Below are 24,014 nucleotides of genomic sequence, written 5' to 3' on the forward strand. Positions count from 1 at the left end.
TTGCCGCAGGGTTGGGACTTTGTAGACGGAGTTTTGAATGCCATTACCAGAAGTCATGGAGGTTTGTTAGGAAGCTGTGTTTTAGGAAGATATGCTTGGTGGCAGTATGGATATGGACTGGCATGGCAAAGCACTAGAAGGATGGAGTGGGACCAAAATGCCAAGCATCAGAACTGGAATAGTTGGAATGGAATTGTTACATAGAATGTTGTTAAAATAATTTTTTAAAAAGTTAAAAGGAAATATGGGCATGTGTCCTGTGTGAACTTGTTTAAATACAGTAAAGAATCCTGTGTTCTAAATGTTCTAAGGGAGAGAAGGATTCTGAAAACACTGAGCCCTCTTCCATCAAAATGTTAGTGTGGAAACTAATGTAGACATCAACATCTGTTTTTCAAATTAGAGTGAACAAACTTGGTGTGAATTTAGAAATTCGAGTCTATATCCTACTATTCTGGTAATACAGTTGAAGTAGACAGGCTTTCCAACCATTGTTTTTTGTATGGCAGTGAAAAAGAAAAAAATGGGAAAGATAAGTGAGGAATTTTAATCCCATAGAGAATGGGTACTCGTGTTGTTGATGATCAAAACTCAACTGGTAATGAATTGAACCCCTTCAAAAGGGAAATGAGTGCATATTACTTATAAAAACAACAGACTATCCAGTAGAGGTTTATTGCTTGAAATTTAGAAAACATGAATTCAGTTTACACTTGACTTGAAAGCTCTCCTTGCTTGAACCAGTTCTGTCTAGAATGAACTTTATACTTGTTTTCATTTTTGGCTTTGATCAAATTAAAATTATTTATAAAACTATTCATAATCCTGGGATAGTAATGAGGGGCTGTAGTTTACTTGGAGAATCTCATGAACCAGTGAACAACAAGAGAATGTAATTAGGATATGTGGTAAGTGTACTTTTTTACATTTAATACCTAATTTCTCTGAAATCTTAGAGTATGGTGTAAAGAAGGATTATGAAATGACTGGTTTTGAGGGCCATCCTTTTTTTAAAAAAAAATATGTCTTTATTGATTTCAGAGAAAGGATAGGAGAGAGAGAGAGAGACAGACAGAGACAGAGACAGAGACAGAGACAGAAACATCAGTGATGAGAGAGAGTCATCAGTTGCCTCTGCACGCCCCGACTGGGGATCTGGGAATCTGGGAATCGAATCCACAACCCAGGCATATGCCCTGACCAGGAATCGAACTGTGATCTCCTGGATCCTAGGCTGATGATGCTCAACCGCTGGGCCACACCCGGCTGGGCGAAGGCCACCTTTTTGATTTCAGTTTTACAGAACCTGGTAACTCTTTGTTGGTTAATGAAAATGTGTATAAACCAAGACGTTATGAACGCCCTTAAACTTAAGTTAATTTTGTATATTTTAATCCTAGGAGATGTTACATAAATTTGAAAAGCAGAGCATTAATTTAAGATAGTCTTCAGTAGTGGTTGGTGCTCATGTGGATCCCCAGCTCTGTGAATTAACATCATAACCTTGTAAAAGCTATGCAATTTAGATTAAAGGAGTAGGAGGACGTGATCTGACATGAATTAACTGCTGCAAGAGATAATAAATCTGATATTTACTTAGTAAATGTTACTGTAAAATCTATGTTAAAATTGAGACAATTGCTGACTAGATCAGGAAACATTGATTAGATGATACACAGCCCACGGCCTAATTAGTAACAAGCAGTATGGGTTTCCTGGCGTTCTTAGGTCTTTGTTGATTTTCAGAAGACAAAATACAAATCAGAGGCCAATAGTCACAGTATCAACTAGAACCCAGTGGATAGGTAGTAAATGTATTATGGGGACTTATTTGCCTAGGGTTCTTGGATTTGGCCTGTTACTGCTTAAGTAAGTTATTGCACTTTAATTTTAAAAAGAAATGTGTATTTAGAACTTAAAAGTGTATATGTGTGTAAAACAAACACTTTATCTGTTAAGGAGTATAATTGGGAGAAATAACTGATCCAGATGTTAGGTTCTTCCCTTAGCCCCTACCTGGTTTTGTGTTATTCAACTTGTTAGTTTTTAAATAATAGTTGTACTACTAATCTTTAGAGTCCTTGTCCATTCAGATACAAAGCTAATTATTAAAACGGGGTGGGTAAAATAATGAGAATTGTTTTTACCCAAAAATAATTGAGTCAGATTAATTTATTAAGCATTTAAAGCATGCTATATTAAAATCCTGTTGTAAAAATCTGCATTTCTTCTAAAATGGAAAAACTTTTAGGTTAGCATCATTGTTGAAGTGTGAATATAGTTCTTCCGCCCCAAGTTATGTTTATGTTATATGTCCTGTTCATCACTGAGTTTTATTCATTGTGAGCCAGATGTTAGTTCCACTTGGGGAGTCTCCTGTATTGTTACTTTCTGCACACCAGCGGGCAAATCTTACCCTCAACTCTTTGGTGCACAGGATGCAACCAGCTGTGCCACTGCGGCTGGGCTTTACTTTTTTTTTTTTTTAAGTCTTTATTGATTTCAGACAGAGGAAAGGAGAGGGAGAGAGAGAGAGACAGAAACATCAATGATGAGAGAGTCATTGATCGGCTGCCTCCTGTACGCCCCCAACTGGGGATCCAGCCAGCAGCCTCAGCATGTGCCCTGACTGGGAATCGTACCCCGATCGCCTGGATCCTAGGTCGACGCTCAACCGCCCGGCCGGGCTTGACTCCTTTTTAAGAAGTAGAATTTCTCAGTTTACTTCTATTCTAGATTTACTTTTTTTTTTTTTTTTTTTTAGCAGTGTATTTGATATGGATTCTTACAGTTTTAGATATTTAGGTAGTGACAAAGTGAAACTCCTTGGAGTAAGAGGAGAAATACTGTTTTCATTTGTTCACTTTTGGTTACTTTTATTTTAAGGCAAGTAAACTGTAAGGCAAGTAAAGTCTTTTGAAAGTAAAGTGTGTTGGGGTATGGCAGGGAACCAACTATGTTTAGAAATGCATCTTACTAAAGCATTTTTCTAGTCATGCCAATTTGGTTCAAATTGTAGAAATTTTTTGGCAGTAATTTTATCCAATTTCATTTGTAGTCCAGTTACAACGCAGGGATCACAGCAAACACAACCGCCACAGAAGCACTATGGCATTACCTCTCCTATCAGCTTAGCATCCCCCAAGGAGACTGACTGCCTGCTTACACAGAAACTAATTGAGACTCTGAAGCCCTATGGGGTTTTTGAAGAGGAAGAGGAACTGCAGCGCAGGTAAATATACAAAAATTTGTAATTTCTTAACAGAAAGTAATTTTGAGGCATTCTCAATTCTGAAAGTCATAGTTATTCTTCCAAGTATGTGTTTCAGACAAGAGTGATATTTAGAGACAACTTTTTCTACAGAGCTCCATTCCCTTAATTTTGATTTTTGAGACTTTGGTTATTATAGTATAGAATTGTCAGGAGGAAGGGGAATGCCTTCACATAGCTAACTGCATACTTCCTTTCTGATAACTTAAAACTGTTCAAAATTTAGAACGCCACCTATTGAAAACTTCTGCATTTTAATCAGTAATGATTCGGAATAACAAACAACTTAATTGATATTTGCTCTATTAACAGGATTTTAATTTTGGGAAAATTAAATAATCTGGTAAAAGAGTGGATACGAGAAATCAGTGAAAGCAAGGTAAGGTAACTCCTTTGTATATGAAATAATTTGCCAGCTAAGCATAGCAGTTGTCTTATGTAACCTGTTCTTGCTTGAGTAGATTTAGTTTTGATAACAGAATTTATATTTTGTTTCTAGTTATTTTGAAAGCAGGAAAAGCAACTGAATTCAGTAATTTTTTTCATTTAAATTTTATTTTTTATAAGTATTTTTTGATTGCAACATTTCAAAACTAAAAACTGACTTCCTTATATACTTTCTGAAATAGTAGATATTTCTCTGGGAAGGTGCTTTAAAAATGTGTGTTAAATATTTGAGTGTCTTGTTACTTTTTAAGTAATCCTACAACAATGAGCATTTTTTAGGTTTGCAGGTATTAGATTCTCAAACTGAATATTTTGACATTTCCTGAGTTTCTAATAATTATGAAAGATCATACACACAGCTGATGAATCCATCACTGGGCTCCTGGTAAAGGGAATGTATTCTTAGAATTGTGTGTAGAATTCATTTGACCCACTTAAAAAAAGATGATTTTAAATGCTTTCCTTTCTCCTATTTCTGGTGTTTCTATTGTAAGAAACCATCAGCAAGTTTAGTTCTGTTCAGAATGATCCCACCAAAGTCTTGGAAATCTAAAAAACTAAACCATTATGGAACAGTATTGGCCTCAAAGTCAGTCTCTTTGATATGGTAAAATTATACTCTAATGTATTATGGAGTATTTGGTATAATCATTGAATATAACATAGTCTTTTAAGCAATGATTTATGCAGCATCTTTGTCATGAGTAAAATCTCATTCATTGCTCTAGTGTAATCAAATAATCTCGACCACAGTCGTCTTTAAAGCACTTTTCAGAAATGTGGCAAAATTCTAAATAGTAAAGGTCCTTCACCAAAGAGCACTCAAAAGTTGAATGTTGCTTGCATTTCAAATTAGGCTGATCTGTGAAGGCGTGGTATTTTGTAGGGCCTATAAGTTTGTTTACCCTCTATATAAATTTGCACTGAAGTCTTTAAAAAAAAAAATACTGTCATTTGTCATTTGAAATAATTTTCTTTGTGCTCTACTGGGAAAATAACCATTTTCTGTTTGTTTCAACAGAATCTTCCACAATCTGTAATTGAAAATGTTGGAGGAAAAATTTTTACTTTTGGATCTTACAGGTTAGGAGTACACACAAAAGGTAAATATTGTTTTAATTATTTTGAGAAGGAATACTGTTTTTAGTTCTTGAAATTATAATATATCCATCTCATGTGCTTGTGGTATATCATAAAGCTTAAATTTGCATTCAAGAGAATACTTCAGGGAGATTTAAATTGGTGAGGAGAAAGAAATAAACGATGCCTTCTATACCTGCACTGTCCCATGCAGTATTAAGTAAAATTTAAAATTCAGTTCCTCAGTAGAAGTAGCCACATTTTATATGTTGAATAGCCACGTGTGGATAGTGGCTACTGTACTGGAAAGTGCAGATATAGAACATTTTCCCCATCAGAGGGCTCTTTTGAACAGTGCTGCTCTCTATGCCATTTCTTGTACTTGAAGAATATCAGTCTGGAAGTCAGAACAAATACGAATTAAGGCTTTTAAAAACACCTATGGATTTTCTTTCCCCATACTTTTATTACAGTTGTAAAATACAGTTAAGCAAGAAATCAAAAAAAAAAGTTTATCTGCAGCCATTCAATTGACAATCACTGTCAATATTTTCTTATTGACACTAGTAGTATTTTCCTCTGTGCAGATAAATACACAATAAAAATGTTATGGCAGAGAACACTTATTAACCTTTAAAAGACGGCATTTAAAAGACAGCATCATACAAACTCCATATATTTTCCAGGATCAACTGTACAACTAACAGTTTCCTTCCTTTTGCCTGTAAAAAAGAACGTATATGCTTAGGTTTCTGAGTATTTAACCTTTAAAAGACAGCATTTAAATTCCGTCAGCATTTAAATTCGGCCAGCAGGACCCACTCCTTGCCGGGAACTAAAGTTCCCTTTCATTGGATAAAGGTTAAGCCTTTTCTTTTTGCTAAGCCTGGAGCTAATACGTTTTTGGTCTTCATTATCTTATTTATTCCTCAGTACTCTCATTCTCGTGTAATACATACAAGTCTGAGACTTAAAGAAGCAATAAAACGTGAAGTTTCACCCAGCCACTTCAGCAGAACTAGGATTCTTCTTGGGCATTCTTATGCTGTACTTTTCAACCGTTAACCACTGGCCTCTATGTTAAAAGTTATCTGCCAATGTTATATGTGTGTGCTCTGTTCTGGTATCCTTCCTTCTCCCCATTTCCCACTACTTTTTTCCAGTTGTGTACTGTGTGCTCTTCGGCTTCATGAATATGCTAAATAACAGCCTTCATGGTAGTGCCTCAGCTGTTGAGTCTTTTAGGAAAATGACTGTGTTGACCTAATTCCACATTTATCTCTCCCTATTATGATCCCAATTACTGATTTTAATCATCTTTTTTTGTTCTCCCTATGTACTCAGTGCTGGCCTGCTATCAAATACTAAGTTAATAACAGTCCTTACCCTGGTCTGCCTCATTGAATTCTTACCAATAATCCTCCTCTATGTTTATCCTATACGTCCCATTTAGGGGATAGGCAGGAGCCTATAAGCACCAGTCACATAATGTATAGAAGAAAACTGTTTCTTTGTTTCACTAATGGACATGTGTATGACTAATGACATCAAGATGCTGGGCCTGTTCTTAAGTAATTCTTTCTTTTCACCGTAAAAGTCCTATCTTAGTCACCTTTCTTTGCCTCCCAGTTCACTTGGGCCACTGCAGCTAGAGGATGCCGCAGGAAAAACGTGTCCCATTAATTAGAATCATATTATTCCTTTACTGACTGGTAATTTTCTTTAAGGGGCAGGGTACATTTTTAGAGGTTTACTAGTATCATGTTAACAGATTCTCAACGTCAAATACTGCCATGACAAGATGCAAAATAATTTTCTCGTAATAGTAATTAATGGCTGACAGGCTTAATCTTTTCTAGGTGCCGATATTGATGCGTTGTGTGTTGCACCAAGACATGTTGATCGAAGTGACTTTTTCACCTCATTCTATGATAAGTTGAAATTACAGGAAGAAGTAAAAGATTTAAGAGTGCGTAAATGTTCGGGGTGAAAGGGGAGGAGTTACAAAAATTAATTTAGTCACTTGAGTGAATTTTATGGTATTGACATCATTTGCTGAACTCTTAAAATTTTCGAAACTCTTTTAAGTGCCTACCATGTATACTTGCATTTTATTCTTTACAATAAGCCTAAAATCATAAATCTGTAATTTTGTGTACAAAGTAGGAAATAAGGCAAACAATATATTGTGCATTTTGGCCATGATAAGATATCTGAGTGGTAGAAATCAAGGATTTGAACTTAGGCTTATCTGATTCAAGAGTTCAGTGTGTTAAAGCTAGTTGCTGACAACCTGGTCTGTGTCAGACATTATGCTAAATTATTTCAAAACAATTTCAAGTATCACATTCATTTAAAAGTACTAAAATTAGTGTAGGTCTGATATGTGATTTGCGAGACTTTGAACTTGTTTGATTTTCTTACAGGCTGTTGAAGAGGCATTTGTGCCAGTTATCAAACTGTGTTTTGATGGGATAGAGGTAAGGTGTAGTTCAGATAGTTTTTGCTATGTGTAATTTTGATTGATGTAGGTTAAAAACTTGACTTATTTTAAAGCTTTATAATTGGTGAATTGGTGTGATATTGGTGTGATATTAATAGGAATTCAGGGTTTTTGTTGTTAATCCTCACCTGAGAACATTTTTTCCATTGATTTTGGGGGGGGGAGAAAGGGGAGGGGGAAGAGAAAGGGAAAGAGAAACATCGATGTGAGAGAGACACATCTATTGGTTGACTCCCACATGCACCCTGACCAGGGCTGGGGATCGAACCTGCAACCCAAGTACATGCCCTTTACTAGGAATTGAACCCGTGACCCTTTTGTGAGCAGGCTGATGCTCTAACCACAAGCCACACCAGCCAGGGCTTAAAGGTTTTGTGTTTGTTTTTTAATAGAATTGCCTGCTTGTGCTTTGTAGAATACCATTTTTAGTCTTTAAAAGTGTAGTGAGAAGTAATGAAACCAATAATGAAATGCTGCTACAAAACCGTTTACTTGGTAGTTTTTCCATATCCAGGTTTTGTATACGTCCAGTCTCATTAAGACAATACAATATATTTTTGCAAATAGAACTTGCCTTAATTTCATTTAAATTAAATATTTGCCCTGGCCAGTATGGCTCAGTTGGTTGAGTGTCGTCCCATGGTCCCATGCACCCAGAGGTTTCTGGTTTAACTCCCAGTCAGGGCACAAACCTAAGTTTCCAGCTTGATCCCCAGCAGGTGGTGTTGAAAAGGCGGCCAACTGATTTTTCTCTCTCCGTCTCCCTTCATCTCTCTAAAAATCAATAACATATTTTTAAAAAATTAAATATTTAAGAAATTGAGTGAAAATTATGACCTGGTATTATGAATGCTGAACTACTTTTTGATAGGGGAGATATATCAGCTCAAATTCTTGAGATGCTGTGCTCCCCCCGCTTCCAGCGTGTCCTGAGAGTAATTGAAACAAAGCTGACAGTGAAGCAACTTTAGTTATTATGTTACTTCTCCCGTACATAACGGGGCTGAAAAGTCACTGATAGTAATATAGTGCAGATTATAAAATTTTGGAAACTTGAAGAATAATACCTCATTGTTTTGCAAAAAGAGGCGGTTTTGATCATTGCTGCATAAGATGCCCAACTCAATCTATGAAAAGTCAAATGACTAACCTTAATAAGTAGACATAAAATGTGAAGTTCAGTAAAGAATTGTCAAGTTGAGGTAGTTTTGATTTACTCTTAATGTTTAAATGAATATAAACCTTCTGTACTGTAAGGTGATGCCCTGTTTCCCAAAAAGAACATTACCAACAAAGGGGAGACTTTTTTGTATGGGAGACTCAATTCAGTTGTGTACACTTTTCAGGATGGAGGTGAAAGTCAGATGGTTACTTGAACTATTTAATGTGTTTCCTATTTATTCATTATGTATAAAATATTATTTTAGGGAATGTTTTTCCATTTCAACATTTGCAAAATAACTTTATTAAATGTCAGTGTCATCACTGAAATGCTTTCTGAGTTAATATTTTTGTGAGCCTGTAATCTTTATTTCTGTCTAAATTGGGGCTTTGGAATTTGTTTTATTGGAAAACTTACGCTGCACCACAAGTACTATTTGTCTATGTACAGTTTTTTCTATCCCGTATAGGTACATGTGAATGATTTTTCACAATAAGCTCTTAAAATACTTGTATTTGAAGTGATCTTATAAAAGGCTTGTTTTGAGCAGCATCCAAAGTTCTGGAAGCATGAAATCATACCCTCAGGAAATAATGAACAAATCTGTGCTAAGTTTCTTTGCAAGCCAACCTTTTTTTGAAAAAGAAACAAAATGTCACTTGTATTCTAGAAGCCTTCAAAATTAGCATTTGTTTTTGTTTTCTTAGTCAAACTAAGTTGGAGAAACATACTATAATAGTATAGATATGTAAGTTCTTAAATATAAGGTGGTACTTTTTTACTAAAAGGTGTATTTGGGCTAAATATAAAGAAATAGCCTTATATTTGTGTACCTTTTAGTGCTTAATTGTTTTATAGTTCATGGAGATGGAGAACTAAACAGTTAATTTTAAGAAATCCAGTATATGAATTTAGCAAACTTAGTAAATCCAGTAGATGCATTTAGTAAACTTAGTAAATCAAACTTAGTGTGATTAAAATGACAGGTAGGTATTTATGCAAGTTTTGTTTCATATTACCATGTTTTAACATCTGATCAAAATACTGGTGGTGTGAATTAACACTGTTTGGACTTTTGGAGGCATTGTCATATTCATAATTGATGAGAAGATCCTGGCTTTAAGGAGCACTAAGTGTTTTTTTTAAAGAAATAACTTAGTTTGACAGATACAGAATGTTGAGTTTTGTTTTTGTTTTAGATTGATATTTTATTTGCAAGATTAGCACTGCAGACTATTCCAGAAGACTTGGACTTACGAGATGACAGTCTGCTTAAAAATTTAGATATAAGATGCATAAGAAGTCTTAACGGTATGTGAAAGCCTACTTCCTTTTGCATAGCAGTTTTTGTCAAATATGAAATAGTTTAAAGTCAGGTTTTATAATGAAGCCTTTTATAGGGACATTGTTTATCCATAGTTATTCAGGTTGAATGTACCTCATTTGTAAAACCCAAATACAAATTTATTGGTATTTTGGTAATTTATTGTACTCATCTTTCACTTTTTACTTTCTATTTCTTGGGACATTTAAAGACTGTCTGACATTGGTACTCTGTTGCTATTGATTTGGGTTTTACTATGTAACCCTAATTAATTTTGACCCTGAAGTCCTTTGTAATGTTTTCAACTGTTGTGTTTAAAAGATTGCTTTTGAACACTTTGTATTAGCATTGCTTTCTGCCATGCTCTTGAAGAACAATCATTGGCAATTTAAGTCGATCAAACCTTCCTCAGATATGGACTGGAAGAAGTTTCAATTATGGTCCGAAAGTTTGAGATGAGGCAGATTACAGTTCAGATTCTTTGGTCGAGGGTAGTGCTTATGATAGGAGATCAAAGTTTTAGAGTTTTTAATTTGCCTCTTTATTGAATTAACATTACTGATTCTGCCAATAAAGTTTTTAAGTTTGACATTAATCTCAGAAAATTTAAAAGAAATATTATCATTAAATTTTTGATGATTTAATGTTCTGTTTTTTCACTCCCATTAATCAGGTTGCAGGGTAACCGATGAAATTTTACACCTAGTACCAAACATTGACAACTTCAGGTTAACTCTGAGAGCTATCAAACTGTGGGCCAAACGTGAGTTCAGAATTTGTTGGCTAGCTTATTAAAACTATTTAAACTTTTGTTCAACACTAACTTTTCTTTTTGCTTTTCCCTTATCAACAGGCCACAACATCTATTCCAATATATTAGGTTTCCTCGGTGGTGTTTCCTGGGCTATGCTAGTAGCAAGAACTTGCCAGCTTTATCCAAATGCAATAGCATCAACTCTTGTACATAAATTTTTCTTGGTATTTTCTAAATGGTATGTGTTTAGATTATATTAAAATAAAATTGATTGTAGACACTGAAGTTTAGTCTTATTTCTATGACATTTCTGCAGTTTGTTTCAGATTCAAATTTTAGTTCATGATGTAGCCATTTAGGTAGTCTTGGGGGGAAGATCATGTTGTATATAAAATGGCAAACTTAATTCCATTCCTTTTCCCTAGCTTTCCCAGGATAGTAAGGCAGTTGCTCTTTGTACCTCTTGCGTAAACTTACCCTGTAAATAAATTGAATTTTAATGTGTGTAAAGTTTAGTGAGTTGATAGGCTCAGATATCAGCTACTTAGGATAAACTTATGTATACCACCTTTTACTCTTCGAATTTTTCTAAATCTAGAGTCCCGTAGTTTCTTGTGATTGTTTTTTGCTTTCAGTTGCCCATTTAAAATATTAAGATGCAAACGTATATTAAAAGCTTTTAAGAATAACTAAGTGCTTGAAAAAAGGCAATTAATTGACCATCACTTTGAGATTAGTCAATAACCCTGGAGAGATTTTTTTTTCCACTCCCTCATTTCAGCATGTTCACATTTCTTTTAAGAAAAGATAATTTTGTATTAGTTGTTTTGGCCCAAAAGCTTAGCGTTTTTGGTTTTAATAAAATTGATTTTAGAGATTTGTCTTCGCTCCCTGTTCCTGCCAACTCCTATACCTCCTCCCTCTAGAAAAAAAAGTCTTTTCTAGTTATTTAATAAAAGTCGAGTTTTTTTGATACAGTTGATAATGTAGAGCTGTGCCACACTTTTTAAAAAAAAAAAAAAGTCCTTATTGATTTCAGAGAGAGGAAGGGAGAGGGGGAGAGAGAGCGAGTGAGAAACATCGATTGGCTGCCTCCTGCAGGCCCCTACTGGGGATCGAGCCTAAAACCCAGGCACGTGCCCTGACCGGGAATCAAACCGTGACTTCCTGGTTCATGGGTAGACACTCAGTCTCTGAGCAGCACTGGCCGGGCTGTACCACACTTTTTAAGACATCCTCTGTTCTTTATGGATTTGATAGTACTTAATTATATATAATCAAGTTTGATGAGGATGGCTAAGGAATGTCAGAATTTTTCTTAATGCTACACATACATAGCAAATACTGTTTTAAAGGTGTTAACCTTGACATTAAGGATGAGAAATGTTTTCCAGTTTTTAATCTATTCCATAAGGGACTGGAGTTGCTGACACATAGGCTGCATCTTGAAAATAATGTGTTCACATCACAAAGTTTTATCACACATACTCATAACCTTTAAGTCATGAGGTAGAGAAAAAGTTTTCTAATCCTTTTTTATAATTATTCATACTTTGCCTATAATGAGTTAAGTTTTTCATTTCTTTGTTATCTTTGGAATGAGCTAGTATAAAGACAGGATTTTTGTCTTTCAAGAGGGATTTATCCTGTTCTGGGTTGAGGTGAACATATCAGATGTCTTGGGGTAGTACTTTTTAATTTAAATAGTGCTTTATCAGTTCTTTGAGGGGCAGATACGATGTGTGGCTTGAGTCTGAGAAAGCTACCAAGTGGTTTAAGTTAATTTCATAGAGCAAAAGTGTTTCAAGTAGTTTAACATCAACAGGAATAAAAGATTATATATACCAAGAGGGCAAAATGAATGAAGAAGGATCACATTCACAATGCTGTATGTTTAACAAAATTCGTTTAGATGGTAATATCCAAGTCTTATCAAGTGCTACAATCTTTTTAAACAGGGAATGGCCAAATCCAGTGCTATTGAAACAGCCTGAAGAATGCAATCTTAATTTGCCTGTATGGGACCCAAGGGTTAGTGTATTATTTTTTCCCCTACAAATTCACACTGTGCAATAACAAAAGTCATCTGCATAAACTTCAGGGACACTTTCCATCCTTTTACCTATGAGTGGACATGTTCGTATTACCCTTTCTTTTAGATAACCTCAACTATAATTGTCCTCTGATGTGAAAAGCATAATTATGTACCTACCCTGTAAACTATTATTTAATTGTATATAGTTTATAATACCAAGTTCACTAACATTTTAATTTATTTTATATAGAACTACCTTGTAAGTCAAAGTTGTGTGGGCATTTGTGCTTAAAAAAAATAATAATAAAAGGATACTAAAAATCCCTGTATTTTTTATTTGATCTAAGTATTGTTAAAATTGGGTTGTTATAGGAAAACTGTTGCTTAATGTTTACCTGTGACAGATACCTTCTAAGCAATATCACTTTAATTTCTATGATGTAATTATAAAAATTGGTTTGGGTATGTCAGATTACAAAAGGAAGGTTGGACTAAAGAGCTTCCATTCTGCTCCTTGGGAAGTTACGATCTTTACTGCTTACTCAGTTTAGATGTTAATTAACAACATGCACTTTTTAAATAAGTAAAATATTTAGGTTTGAATAAGGCTTTAGAGGTTTATAAATTCTATTTTCCTACATTGTTTTGCTATCTTATTGCAGTATCAAAAATATTGTCAACTTTAAGTTCTGTTAATTACATCAAGCTATATATCTTCGAGTTTTCCAAACCCCAAGGCGTTTTTGGAGGGATGTGAGTTTACAATTTTCTTCATGGAAATATGCCACTTATCCTTAGTATATGGATTAAGATGAACAGTCATTAAATCATTTCATTATCTCTTAAAATGACACCAACATGGATAATGTAGTTTCACCGTTTGTTAATAAATTAAGCATAATTCTTTATATGTTGAGGGTATATTAAAACATAAGTTTTCATCTTGTTTAAAATTTGTTTTACACAGAATATTGGAGTATGACATTTCTGAAAAGTGTAATTGTGTGTGCATCCCCGTTTCTGTTGTTGGAAAAAGAAAAACTAAACATCAATAGCTGTTTAAGTAGAATCTTTTTTTGCTCAGCAGGCACACTGTTTCTGTAGAGTAAGGTTGCCAAAGTAGTCATGCCCAAATGATTGAAACAAACCATTAGTTTAGACCAAATCCTGATTCTACAAAGAATTTCTATAAAAACAATGTTTCCTTACATGGTTTTTCTTTCTCAACTCCAGCTATGAATGAAATAAAATTTAATCATTGGTTCAGTTTAACAAGGGGTAAAAAGTCCAAGTATCTGTTGCATGTGTACTTGAAGAAACTGATTGGCTGTTGTTGTATGTAGGTAAACCCCAGTGATAGGTACCATCTTATGCCTATAATTACACCAGCATACCCACAGCAGAACTCCACGTACAATGTGTCCGTTTCAACACGGATGGTCATGGTTGAGGAGTTTAAGCAAGGTAAGTGGTTATCCTTATGCTCTCCTTTAACACAGAGGGTTTATGTAGCCATTGCAGACCCAGGCAGTGGGTAGACAATTTAAATCGAAGAAAGCAGTCACCAAGGTGGATTCTGGTGTTTTTTATTGATTGATTATAGTATATATTTGTGAATTGATTAGAAAAACTTAGTTTAATTCCTTTTAGGCAATTTATTTTTGATTATATAGGAAGATTAACCAATATTTAAAGCCATATCGTTAGCAGGGCTTTTTGGAGTTGGTTTAGTGCCATACTATTGCCATGTAAAATTTTAAATGATGCCGTGACATGAGATGTTTTTACCAGGCTATGTTCTTTGAAAACTTTGAGCAGGATTGGGTTCGAACTGCCCATTATTTTGGAAGAACCTCTAAACTTTTCTGAATCTCAGTAGTACTGTTTGTTTGAAAGTATAGCTATTGCCAGTCTTTGAGGGAAATTACTGGAAAGGATTGCTTGATTTGACTGACACCAGTCTAGGAAGTAGAATTAGTTGTACGACTACCAGCTTCAAACTCAGAGTGTAAAATTCTTTTCTGTAGTCTGAAAAGGCTCCTTATGGGAAGATACTGCTATCCTTTTAGAACCAGCAGGAAGCATGTTTTTAGAAAGACAAGAAGCAAAGCTTTTGGGGAAAATTCCTTGGGTAACTACAGTGCTTCAGTTCTTGCAGAGTTATTCTGTGAACATGGCATTTTAGAGTAATGCTAATTTACCAGACACGGCTCAAAAATTCCTCCAGCTTTTTGAAAAGTGTGTATGTGTGTAAGAATCTTTATGCTCTAAAGTCATAGACTAAAATTGCTTTTTGTTAAAATTATTTTAGGGTTGTAGTGAACGCATGTGGTATATTTAAGAACTTTAAAACTAGATTGTTAGACCAAACCATGCAAACATTTTAATATGTTTTTAATTTAGGTCTTGCTATCACAGATGAAATTTTGCTGAGTAAGGGAGAGTGGTCCAAGCTTTTTGAAGCTCCAAACTTCTTTCAAAAGTACAAGTATGTATTTTAAGGCATGTCGGACATGTTGCTCTCTTAAGTAATGGTTGCATATGTGAAATCTCTTCTTGCTAGATGAATGTAGTTTTGAATTTTCCTTTAACATTTTCTATAGAACTTTCCTGTCACAAAGGGTGCACTATTTTTAGTTAAACCTCTTATTTTTTTTATCTGTCCAAGCAAAGTATAGCCCCTACAGTTTTGCTGCCTTTTGTAACCAAACTCCTACATTTGTAGCAACATCAGTTTGTAGGCATATGTTAGTCCTTACCAAATCTCACAATCTGTGTACCTCGGCAAAGGAGTGAACTCTTAAAATTTGTAGTTAATATTCTCTATTAAAAAACTAAGTATTTTCAGCTATTTCTGGAAACATCATTAAGATTCTCTATAACATAGGCAAAGCTAATAAAGTGTCAATATATAGTCAAATGTTTTCAATAGTTAGAGCATACAATTGGCCTACAGTTTCCCCCTAATGCTAATAAAGCCCCTTCAAATATTTCTACAAATATTTTTTTTGGAATCTAAGGTGGGGTAATAGTTTTTACTAATGGTTTTAATATAATGGTTTAACACCTTAGTACAGGTTAAAAGCCTGATTGTGTTGCTTTTGATGAAAATTGTAAGTTATAATAAATCTTACTTTTAAAAAAATGGACTTGCACTTTTATTTGCCCTGAGCTGAAAACTTGCCAAAGTCCCACTTAAATTTTTTTCCTTCAATGCTTGAAACTTTCCTGACCATTTGATCTTGTGGATTGTGTTTTGTAATAATCTAAGCAAGATTGCTTTATGCTATTTCCCCAATTAAAAACAAGAATGATGACCTTCATGATGTCTCTGTGTTTTGTTTCTGTATCTTTTGCATGAAAAAGCAGTGATGGAGCCAGCTTAATGTTGTGTTCTGGGAGCACTACCTTGTCAGTAAACAGTTAATAGCATAACACTGAATGTTCTTGTTTATTACTTACTCCCCATAAGTTGTGCTTTTCCATTTGGCAGATAATTTTTGTTTTTTATTTGAACTAGTGTTGAGGGAGTACTTTTGAACATTTAAGCTAATGAACATACATGTTCCGATACTTTAAAAACTGCATAATAGAGTAAGTATGTCATTACTTGTGTGGAGAATAAGAAACTGGTTTTGTAGAAAAGGGTCAGCATCTAGTCCCCGAGCCTGAGGTGTAGCTAGATTTGTGCTTTTCCCATCTCATTTCCTCATGGGAGGAGGTGAGTCAAACAGAGTTCCTGAGAGTGCTGAAATGTCTTTCTACACTGTAGGAAAGATGGTTGAAATTGAACGAAGTTTGGTAGTGTTACTCATTTGAATAAATTTGTATTACTAGAACTTGGAAGGTTTCTAAAGCTTGCTTAATAGTTTTCTTTTAAAAGTTTTAGGCTGTCTTTCAGTCTATGCCAAATAGCACCTGTCAGCTCTCAATGGACTGATTAAAAGATTATAGATCACTATCTTTACTGAATTCTTTTGAATCAGTCATTTTAGGTTATCACAATGACTTTAAACATAATTAGATGTGAGGATATAGCAACAAATAGAGGAAATTCTATCGGGAAAATTGAAATTTCAGCTGAGTCTTTGGAAAACAGATTTGAAGACTTGACAATGATGGGCTAATTTTATCTATACTAAGTTGTATTCAAAAATTTTCCTCACATTTTTAGTAAATACTTTTGATTAGACTTTAGAGGTATTTACAGATTTGAATCTCTCTTTTTCTTTTTTTAGAGAGGGAGGAAGGGAGAGAGAAACATCGATGTGGGAGAGACACATTGATTGGTTGCCTCCTGCACGCCCCAAGTGGGGACCAAACCTGCAACCTAGGCATGTGCCCTGACCAGGAATGGAACCCTCGACCTTCCAGTGCACAGGACGAAGCTCCAACCAACTGAGCCACACCAGCGAGGGCTTGAATTTTTCTTTTAACGTATATGAAATACTCCAAAGATTGGCTATACAACTGAATTGAAATTCCCTTGAGTTAAAATTGGTTAAACTTTATTTGAGGTATATCCTGCAAATATTTGTTATGTCTAGGATTTTAAGTTGTGTAATATACCTGCTTGCCATACTTGGAAGGGAGAGAACCATGGAGGAAATTTTGTCTGGCTTTTTAAGACAAAAATCATCTTCCCGAAGAGATCAGTGTTCCTTGTGAAAGGGGCAACATTGCATTGTGAAATTTTAAATAGTCCTAAAAATGTATTTTTTATGTTTTTCCTTGAGGGTTACTCAAATTGACAAATAATAATAAAATAAATTATTATTGACATAGGAAATGTAAATACTTTTTTTAGGTGTTTCATTTCACTAGAAAAGGAAGGGAAGGCATTAGGGAAAAAACCTAGAATGTTCTTTAAGGTGTAAGATTAATTTGTAATTTCAGGGAGTTTATATGTATAGAATATTTTAGCCTTAAAATGTTTAAAAAACTTTAAAAATGGTGAACAATAAGTCTTGGTCCAGGGTTACTTTAAGATGGAATTGCATAGATTTTTGTCTAAGATAATTAAATTTTCACTCATTTATGAGCTATGATCTACGCAGGTAAAATGTTAATGTGATAAAATAGCCAGGAAACCTACTTACAAACAAGACACTTTTTAGGGGGTAAATAGTTATTAAGTAATAATAGCAACTAAATTAAGTGTTCTTAGTAGTTTTTAAATAGGTTTCAATTCATTTGGAGCACAATATTATACTTAAATTTCTTATTGGAAATTGGCAATCTTTAAATTTGGGGAAATGTTAATCACTATTAAGATTTGAAAGTGCCTGATGGTAGCTGAGCATCTGAAGCATAACAGTATGAAGTGGGGGGTTACATTTTTTGGGAACAGCAACAAAGTCTAAATTTGGTACCACTTGGTCTTTGTGCTCTGATGGGGATTTGAGGAACTGAATACCAATTCTGGTTTTTAAAACTTAAACTGAGTTGGGATTCTGTTCTTAGTTTCTTAGATGGGTGAGTGTTTTATAAATAAGTTTCTAATGGCAGGTTATTTACGTTAAGCTTAATTATTGTATTTTCTATCTAACACTTTAAATTTGCTTAAATGTGGCTGAGTACAGAGCATTTAACCTCAGCATAAATACTTGTTAGTTGTTTAACACTTTCAGCTATGTTGAAACAAATGCATTCGTATGTAAACAGTGTCCAGAGTAGATACTCCCCCCATTTCATTAAGAACAAAGTTGAACTCTAAGCTTCAGAACATTACACTTTGAATTGCCAACAAAATCAAGTGTAAATGAATCGTATATTTGCCTTAGTAAATAGAAAGCATTGTACATTTAAGTTTTTGTGAAAGACTCAGGTGGTCATTAAGAATATCCATTTTAATAGTGTGGTAAAGTGATTTAGAGACCGCAAGTTCTGTCCATAAACTAGGTGAACCCAGACAGCTTTGCTTTTCTTGAGTTTTTATGCATGCCTTGCTTTTCATACTTTGTTGTCTTCTGTTATAAGTTGTTATACTTTGTCAGAGAGCTCTTCCTCCATCTGCCTTTCCCTTTTTTGTTTTTTAAATCTGCTCCCAATTGCAATTTCCCAGGGAACTGGAAATGAGGTTACTGATCTTACTAGGATTTTGTTTGAATTAAGAGCATTTAGGGCTCTTGAGAATAGGTTTCTGTGTATATAAAATGCATGAGCTTTTAAAAATGCTTTCATGTGACTTATTTATTTGGGCCATCTGTGCTTGTTTTATATACAGTTGACTCTTGAGAAATGCAGAGGTTAGGGGCACCAAAACCCCGATGCAGTTGAAAACTTTCGTGTAACTTTTGACTCCCCAAAAACTTAACTACTGATAGTGTACTGTTGACTGGAAGCATTACTGATAACATAAACAATTGATAAACAGGTTTTGTATGTTATTTATTACTTGACCCTTACAATAAAGTAAGCTAGAGAAAGTGTTTTTAAAATGCATTTGCAGTATTTATTGAAAAAACCCACATAAAAGTGGACCTGTGCAGTTCATACATACTTGTGTTGTTCAAGGGTCGGCCGTATTTGGTTTTCTCCAAATAATGCTGATTAAACTGGTAAAGGAAGTATTAGTCTGTATGGACTTGGACTGCATATTTGCATATCTGACTATATGTTTCATATGTATATATATTACCTCTGATACTGCCAGTTTATAAATACTAGAACTAAACTCATTTGAACTTCACAATTCCTCTGTCATTAAGACAGGTATTACCCACTGTACAGACATTGTACACAAGTCTTAGGGCTGCGTTGCATAGCTGTGAAGAATCAGAACTATTTTATTCAAATACTTTGTGAGCATAAATAATCAGATGGTCTGTTTTAAGGGAGTTTGGTTTAAAGAAATGCTTAAGACTTGCCACATCTTCAGTGTCCCTTGTCTAATGTCTTTGGTGGTGGGGTGGGAGGTCGGCTAATTTGAATTAGGGTTGGTTGGTGTTTTTCTAGATCTCAATCATACTTCGCTTTTGACCAGAAATCTCATTTGTGAAATGTGAAAGATAACATAAAGGGTCAGCCTTTTGAAAGAATAAAGTAATTTAAAATTTTTGGTTACACTTAGACTTTCCAAACCAGGATCTGCACCAGATCATGTCAGGTTGCACCTTGAGGTAAAGGGAAGAGCTTGGCCCACAGCACCTCTAAAATGGGTTCTGTGGAAGAGAGTATTGCACTGAACGTTTTTAGTCTCATGAAATTGAATTATTACACTTCAGTTATAGTTTATTTTTAAAAGACTTAAAAATAGTTATTTGGTCATGATGGTATTTTCTAAAAACTTGTTTTTTCTCTCATTTCAATGGAATCGGCATCTGCATAGAAATCAGATTTCTTTGATCCTCTGACATTAGTGATGTGATGTCTGCTGCTTTGTTACTGAAAGTTAGGCTGCTGTTGAAAAAGTCATGAGTCCTAACTTCAGTATTAATTAACTTGCGTTCAGTTTTTGCTACCTTTTAATTTGAATTAAGAAGCATGATGTGCTTGATAACTGCTTTTTGGAGTTACTGATGTAATACATTTATTTAGTGATCCTGTTTTGGTGGCTACAACCTTGGTGGTTTATTTCCATTAAAATAATTTTGTTCTAAAGGACTGTATTTTAGTGAGCAGCTCTTTAACTTTGTAGGTGAAGCACTCCACTGTAGTCATTGAACCAAATCATCAATTAATGTTTATTCAGCTGCTTTTGGGGAAATTATTCATAAAATAATTATTTTTGGAAGAATTAAACTTGCTGGTAGTTATAGCAACTTGGGAATATAGCTTTTATGGTTTTATGTACATTTTCAGATTGCGATTTTCCCCTTGCTAAGTTGATGCTGATACATAGCTCACGAAGCTTGTTATGTTATGGTATTAATATCCAGCACAAAGCACTTAAATACAATAAATAGCATGTTGTCTTTATCTTCAAAGGCATTATATTGTACTTCTAGCAAGTGCACCAACAGAAAAACAACGCCTAGAATGGTGAGTACCAGACCAGACTTCATGGAAAGTAGACCTCAGAGTCAGTCTGATAGTCACAGCGCGCAGTAGGAGCCGGGGCAGGCCTGTCAGCACGCAGTTTGGTTTATTCAGAAACGGCGCTTTACTATGGAAATAAAAGGACAGGAATTTGGGGTTTCATATGCAGCTTTTGTTTCCTTAGATCTATGTGTCACTTCCTAACCTTGTGTTTTAAGTACTTTAAAAATAAGAAAGTGCTTTAATTTAGCTTACTGAGTTTTTTCTTTAAATGTTTGTGAGGCTCTCCTTTGTAACTCCTAGTCTGAAATGTGGCTTGGTTATCTCCTCCCCGTTTTCTCTTCAGCATTTTTGGGTGGAGCATAAGGCTTTGGTTTTATCTGTGAGGGTCCAGACAGTTGAACTGCCCCTCACCCTGTGTGTTTAAGCATGATCTTCAAAGTACTGCTCTACATAAACATTTGATTTTGTGTATTTTGTTTTCTCTTTTAAATTAACAAGTCTTATTAATACTAAGTGACATTTGTTCAGGGTGGGCTTGGTGGAATCAAAGATCCGAATCTTGGTTGGAAGTTTGGAGAAGAACGAATTTATTACCCTGGCTCACGTGAACCCCCAGTCGTTTCCGGCACCCAAAGAAAACCCTGACAAGTAAGAGCCTTCTGACTTAACCTAGCTTCCTCTTCCCATTTTCAGCTTTTACTCAGAGAAGCATTTATAGGCAATTTTTAATAACGAGTCTATTTTATTGATCATATGGGGCTCAAAACCAGTTTGAGATTTACAGTTTAGGTTTCCCTGATCAGAAACACTGGAGAGAAAAATTCCTTGAGAATAAATTGTTTTCTCTGATAATAGTCTGTAATGATTAGGTGCCTATTAACTAATTAGAGTTCATATTCTGCAGATTGGCTTTTTTTTAATAATTTTTTTTAAAAAATGTTTTTATTGATTTCAGAGGAAGGGGGAGAGAGACAGAAACATCAGTGATGAGAGAGTCATTCATCGGCAGCCTTCTGCACGACCCCCACTGGGGATCAAGCCCGCAACCTGGGCATGTGCCCTGACCTGGAATCAAACAGTGACCTCCAGGTTCTTAGGTCGACATTCAACCACTGAGCCACGCCAGCCTGGCCAGATTATTTTCTTTTGTAGTCATGTAAGAGTGTGATTCAAGTTTTGTAGAATTTGTTGTTGTTCCTCCTGCAATCTTTAATTATTGAAAGACTATAAGATCCATTTAGTAGGTATGTCAGTGTTCAAAGGTAGCTGAATTACCCTTGTTTCAGTTACTGTACTGCAGTCAGATTCTGTTCATGTGGCCTTTTCAGTTGAGTTTTAAAGGGTTAAGTAATATATAATTGAGTTCTAGTTAAATTTTTATATCTAGAATATCCTTTGTTTCACATTTTTTTACAATATGTTAATTCCATTCCTTCATTAATTTGAACATAATTTTTCTTTATTTATAGTGTCTCTTGGTACTTTAGGGTCATCATTAAGAAAACTTGCTGTCAGTACGTAGCTAATACAAGTAATTTGTCTTAGTAGTCTGATTATATATTAATAGAAATACAGAGGACAGGTGTGGGGGAGGACTTTTGGGTTTTAATGGAGTTTGGGCCCAGAACTTTACTTAGTTTGCTTATACATTTATATTTGAAGTTTTCCCACATACCTCAGGTTGTCAATTGCTTTGATAAGTGTATTTTTATGAAATCCTGGTAAACTATAGTAATATTATTCTTACTTTTCAGGGAAGAATTTCGCACGATGTGGGTGATTGGGTTAGTGTTTAAAAAAACTGAAAACTCTGAAAACCTCAGTGTTGATCTCACCTATGATATTCAGTCTTTCACAGATACAGGTATATCTCTACTTGGATAATAAAACACATACCTGCATGTTTGAATGTGTCTTTATGTATATCATAGTGGTGTTTGTAATAACTTAAAATTTCCTGGGAATAGTGAACGATAACCAGCAAAGTGATCTCAATGTTTTGAACTAGTTACTGGTTTCAGTCTTGTCTGATGGAGAAATGATTTTTTCTATTGTGATGGACCTCAAGTTAAGTAGAATGACTTTAAGTTTGATATGTCCACACTTACTTATTAGAAACCACCTGAGTATTTGATTGTCTAGAATACCAAGTCTATGTCTAACTGCCTTAATAATCTTTTACCTTACAAATTTATGAAGCTAAATTTTCAGTGACTTTGAGGAAATTTATCCTCTGTGTCAAATACAGACTCAAGTCTTCATTCATGGGTGGGGGAGAGGGTGATTGGAGCTGCATTTCCAACTGGCCTGTAGCCTGGCCTGTACGATCAGAGGCCACATGGTAGATGTAGTTGACAGAAGCTAAGGCTGTATGTATGCACAGCTCTCAAGGGAATAGTGAATATGTATAGAGACAATAATGGATGGCATCTTTTTTTAGGGACTAATTTTTCTTTCCAGCATCCCCCCCCCCCCCATTTAAAAAATTCTAGTGTGTGTCATTTTAACCTGTCCTCAATAAGGCATTTCCCACAAGGACATTCAGCTTTAACATTAAAAGTTTTTTTACATCCTTAGAGAAGGAGAGATGACAATTGGTATAATTTGTTAAGAAGTCAGGAGTGTCAGTATCATACACTAAATGTAATGAAGAAGCAAAGGGGAAAGAATGTGTATTTCAGTGTGTCAGTGCTCAAATACAGTGAGCAGAAGATACACTCTACCCAGATAATTAGACCTACATGTCAAATCACTAGCCGTGTGACACCTGTGAATTCCTACTGGTCCGGGTGTTACCTGTGTGATCCAGAGACCAGCAGCGTTGCCATTGGTGACATAATAAAAGTTAAAGGTTTAAATAGAACAAAAGGTGATTTCCTGATATATGTGGTAGTTGCATTCCTGGAAAATTCAGATTAAAAATCCTTCACGTTTTTATGTAAAATTGAGTTAAGTTTTTGCTTTAAATAATTGATGAGCGGGTTTTTCATCTTCAGGAGTATAAGTAGGACATGGTACAATTCTTCATTGTGAGGAACTGTCCACGTTGAAGGATAGTGTCCATAGCAAGTAATAACCCTTAATTATTGTGACAACAAAAGCACTCATAGGCTTTCTAGGATGGGATTTGGAGGGTGCTAATAACTCCATCTGCTGACACCACAGAAGTTTTTTTTTTTTTCCAAAGTAAAAATTCTGATGTCAACCTAAACCATTTGTGAACTAACAAATCACATAGAGATACTTGAATTAGAAAAGTTGTTTGGTACTTTGCATCTAAATTGAGCTGTTTATCAAAGATTGTATTAATAAACCATCAAGATTTTCAAGGAACTTTCAGGTATTTGGGGTAGGAAATATTTAGTTGTCCTGTATCTTGAAACATTTTAATGGAATACTTTGTGAGATTTTTATTTTTTTTTTATTTTAATAAATCTAACATGTTCAAAACTCAA

The 24,014-nt window shown here is 34.8% G+C and overlaps 1 protein-coding gene across 3 annotated transcripts in view; it reads left to right on the forward strand.

Annotated features, from left to right (window-relative positions):
- PAPOLA (poly(A) polymerase alpha) overlaps positions 1-24,014 on the forward strand; it is a 54,944-nt gene that overhangs the window by 11,113 nt on the left and 19,817 nt on the right. For all 3 annotated transcript variants that reach the window (XM_081138712.1, XM_081138711.1, XM_081138713.1), the window contains exons 2-15: positions 3,059-3,232; positions 3,584-3,650; positions 4,740-4,821; positions 6,658-6,767; positions 7,225-7,278; positions 9,663-9,774; positions 10,461-10,550; positions 10,641-10,779; positions 12,500-12,572; positions 13,920-14,040; positions 14,980-15,064; positions 20,506-20,559; positions 21,088-21,207; positions 22,314-22,423. In XM_081138712.1, the coding sequence (XP_080994838.1) occupies positions 3,059-3,232; positions 3,584-3,650; positions 4,740-4,821; positions 6,658-6,767; positions 7,225-7,278; positions 9,663-9,774; positions 10,461-10,550; positions 10,641-10,779; positions 12,500-12,572; positions 13,920-14,040; positions 14,980-15,064; positions 20,506-20,559; positions 21,088-21,207; positions 22,314-22,423 (1,391 nt within the window). The remainder of the gene's footprint in view (positions 1-3,058; positions 3,233-3,583; positions 3,651-4,739; positions 4,822-6,657; positions 6,768-7,224; positions 7,279-9,662; positions 9,775-10,460; positions 10,551-10,640; positions 10,780-12,499; positions 12,573-13,919; positions 14,041-14,979; positions 15,065-20,505; positions 20,560-21,087; positions 21,208-22,313; positions 22,424-24,014) is intronic.

Source organism: Miniopterus schreibersii (genome assembly GCF_964146895.1).
Source record: "Miniopterus schreibersii genome assembly, chromosome: 1".
NCBI classification, from domain to species: domain Eukaryota; kingdom Metazoa; phylum Chordata; class Mammalia; order Chiroptera; family Miniopteridae; genus Miniopterus; species Miniopterus schreibersii.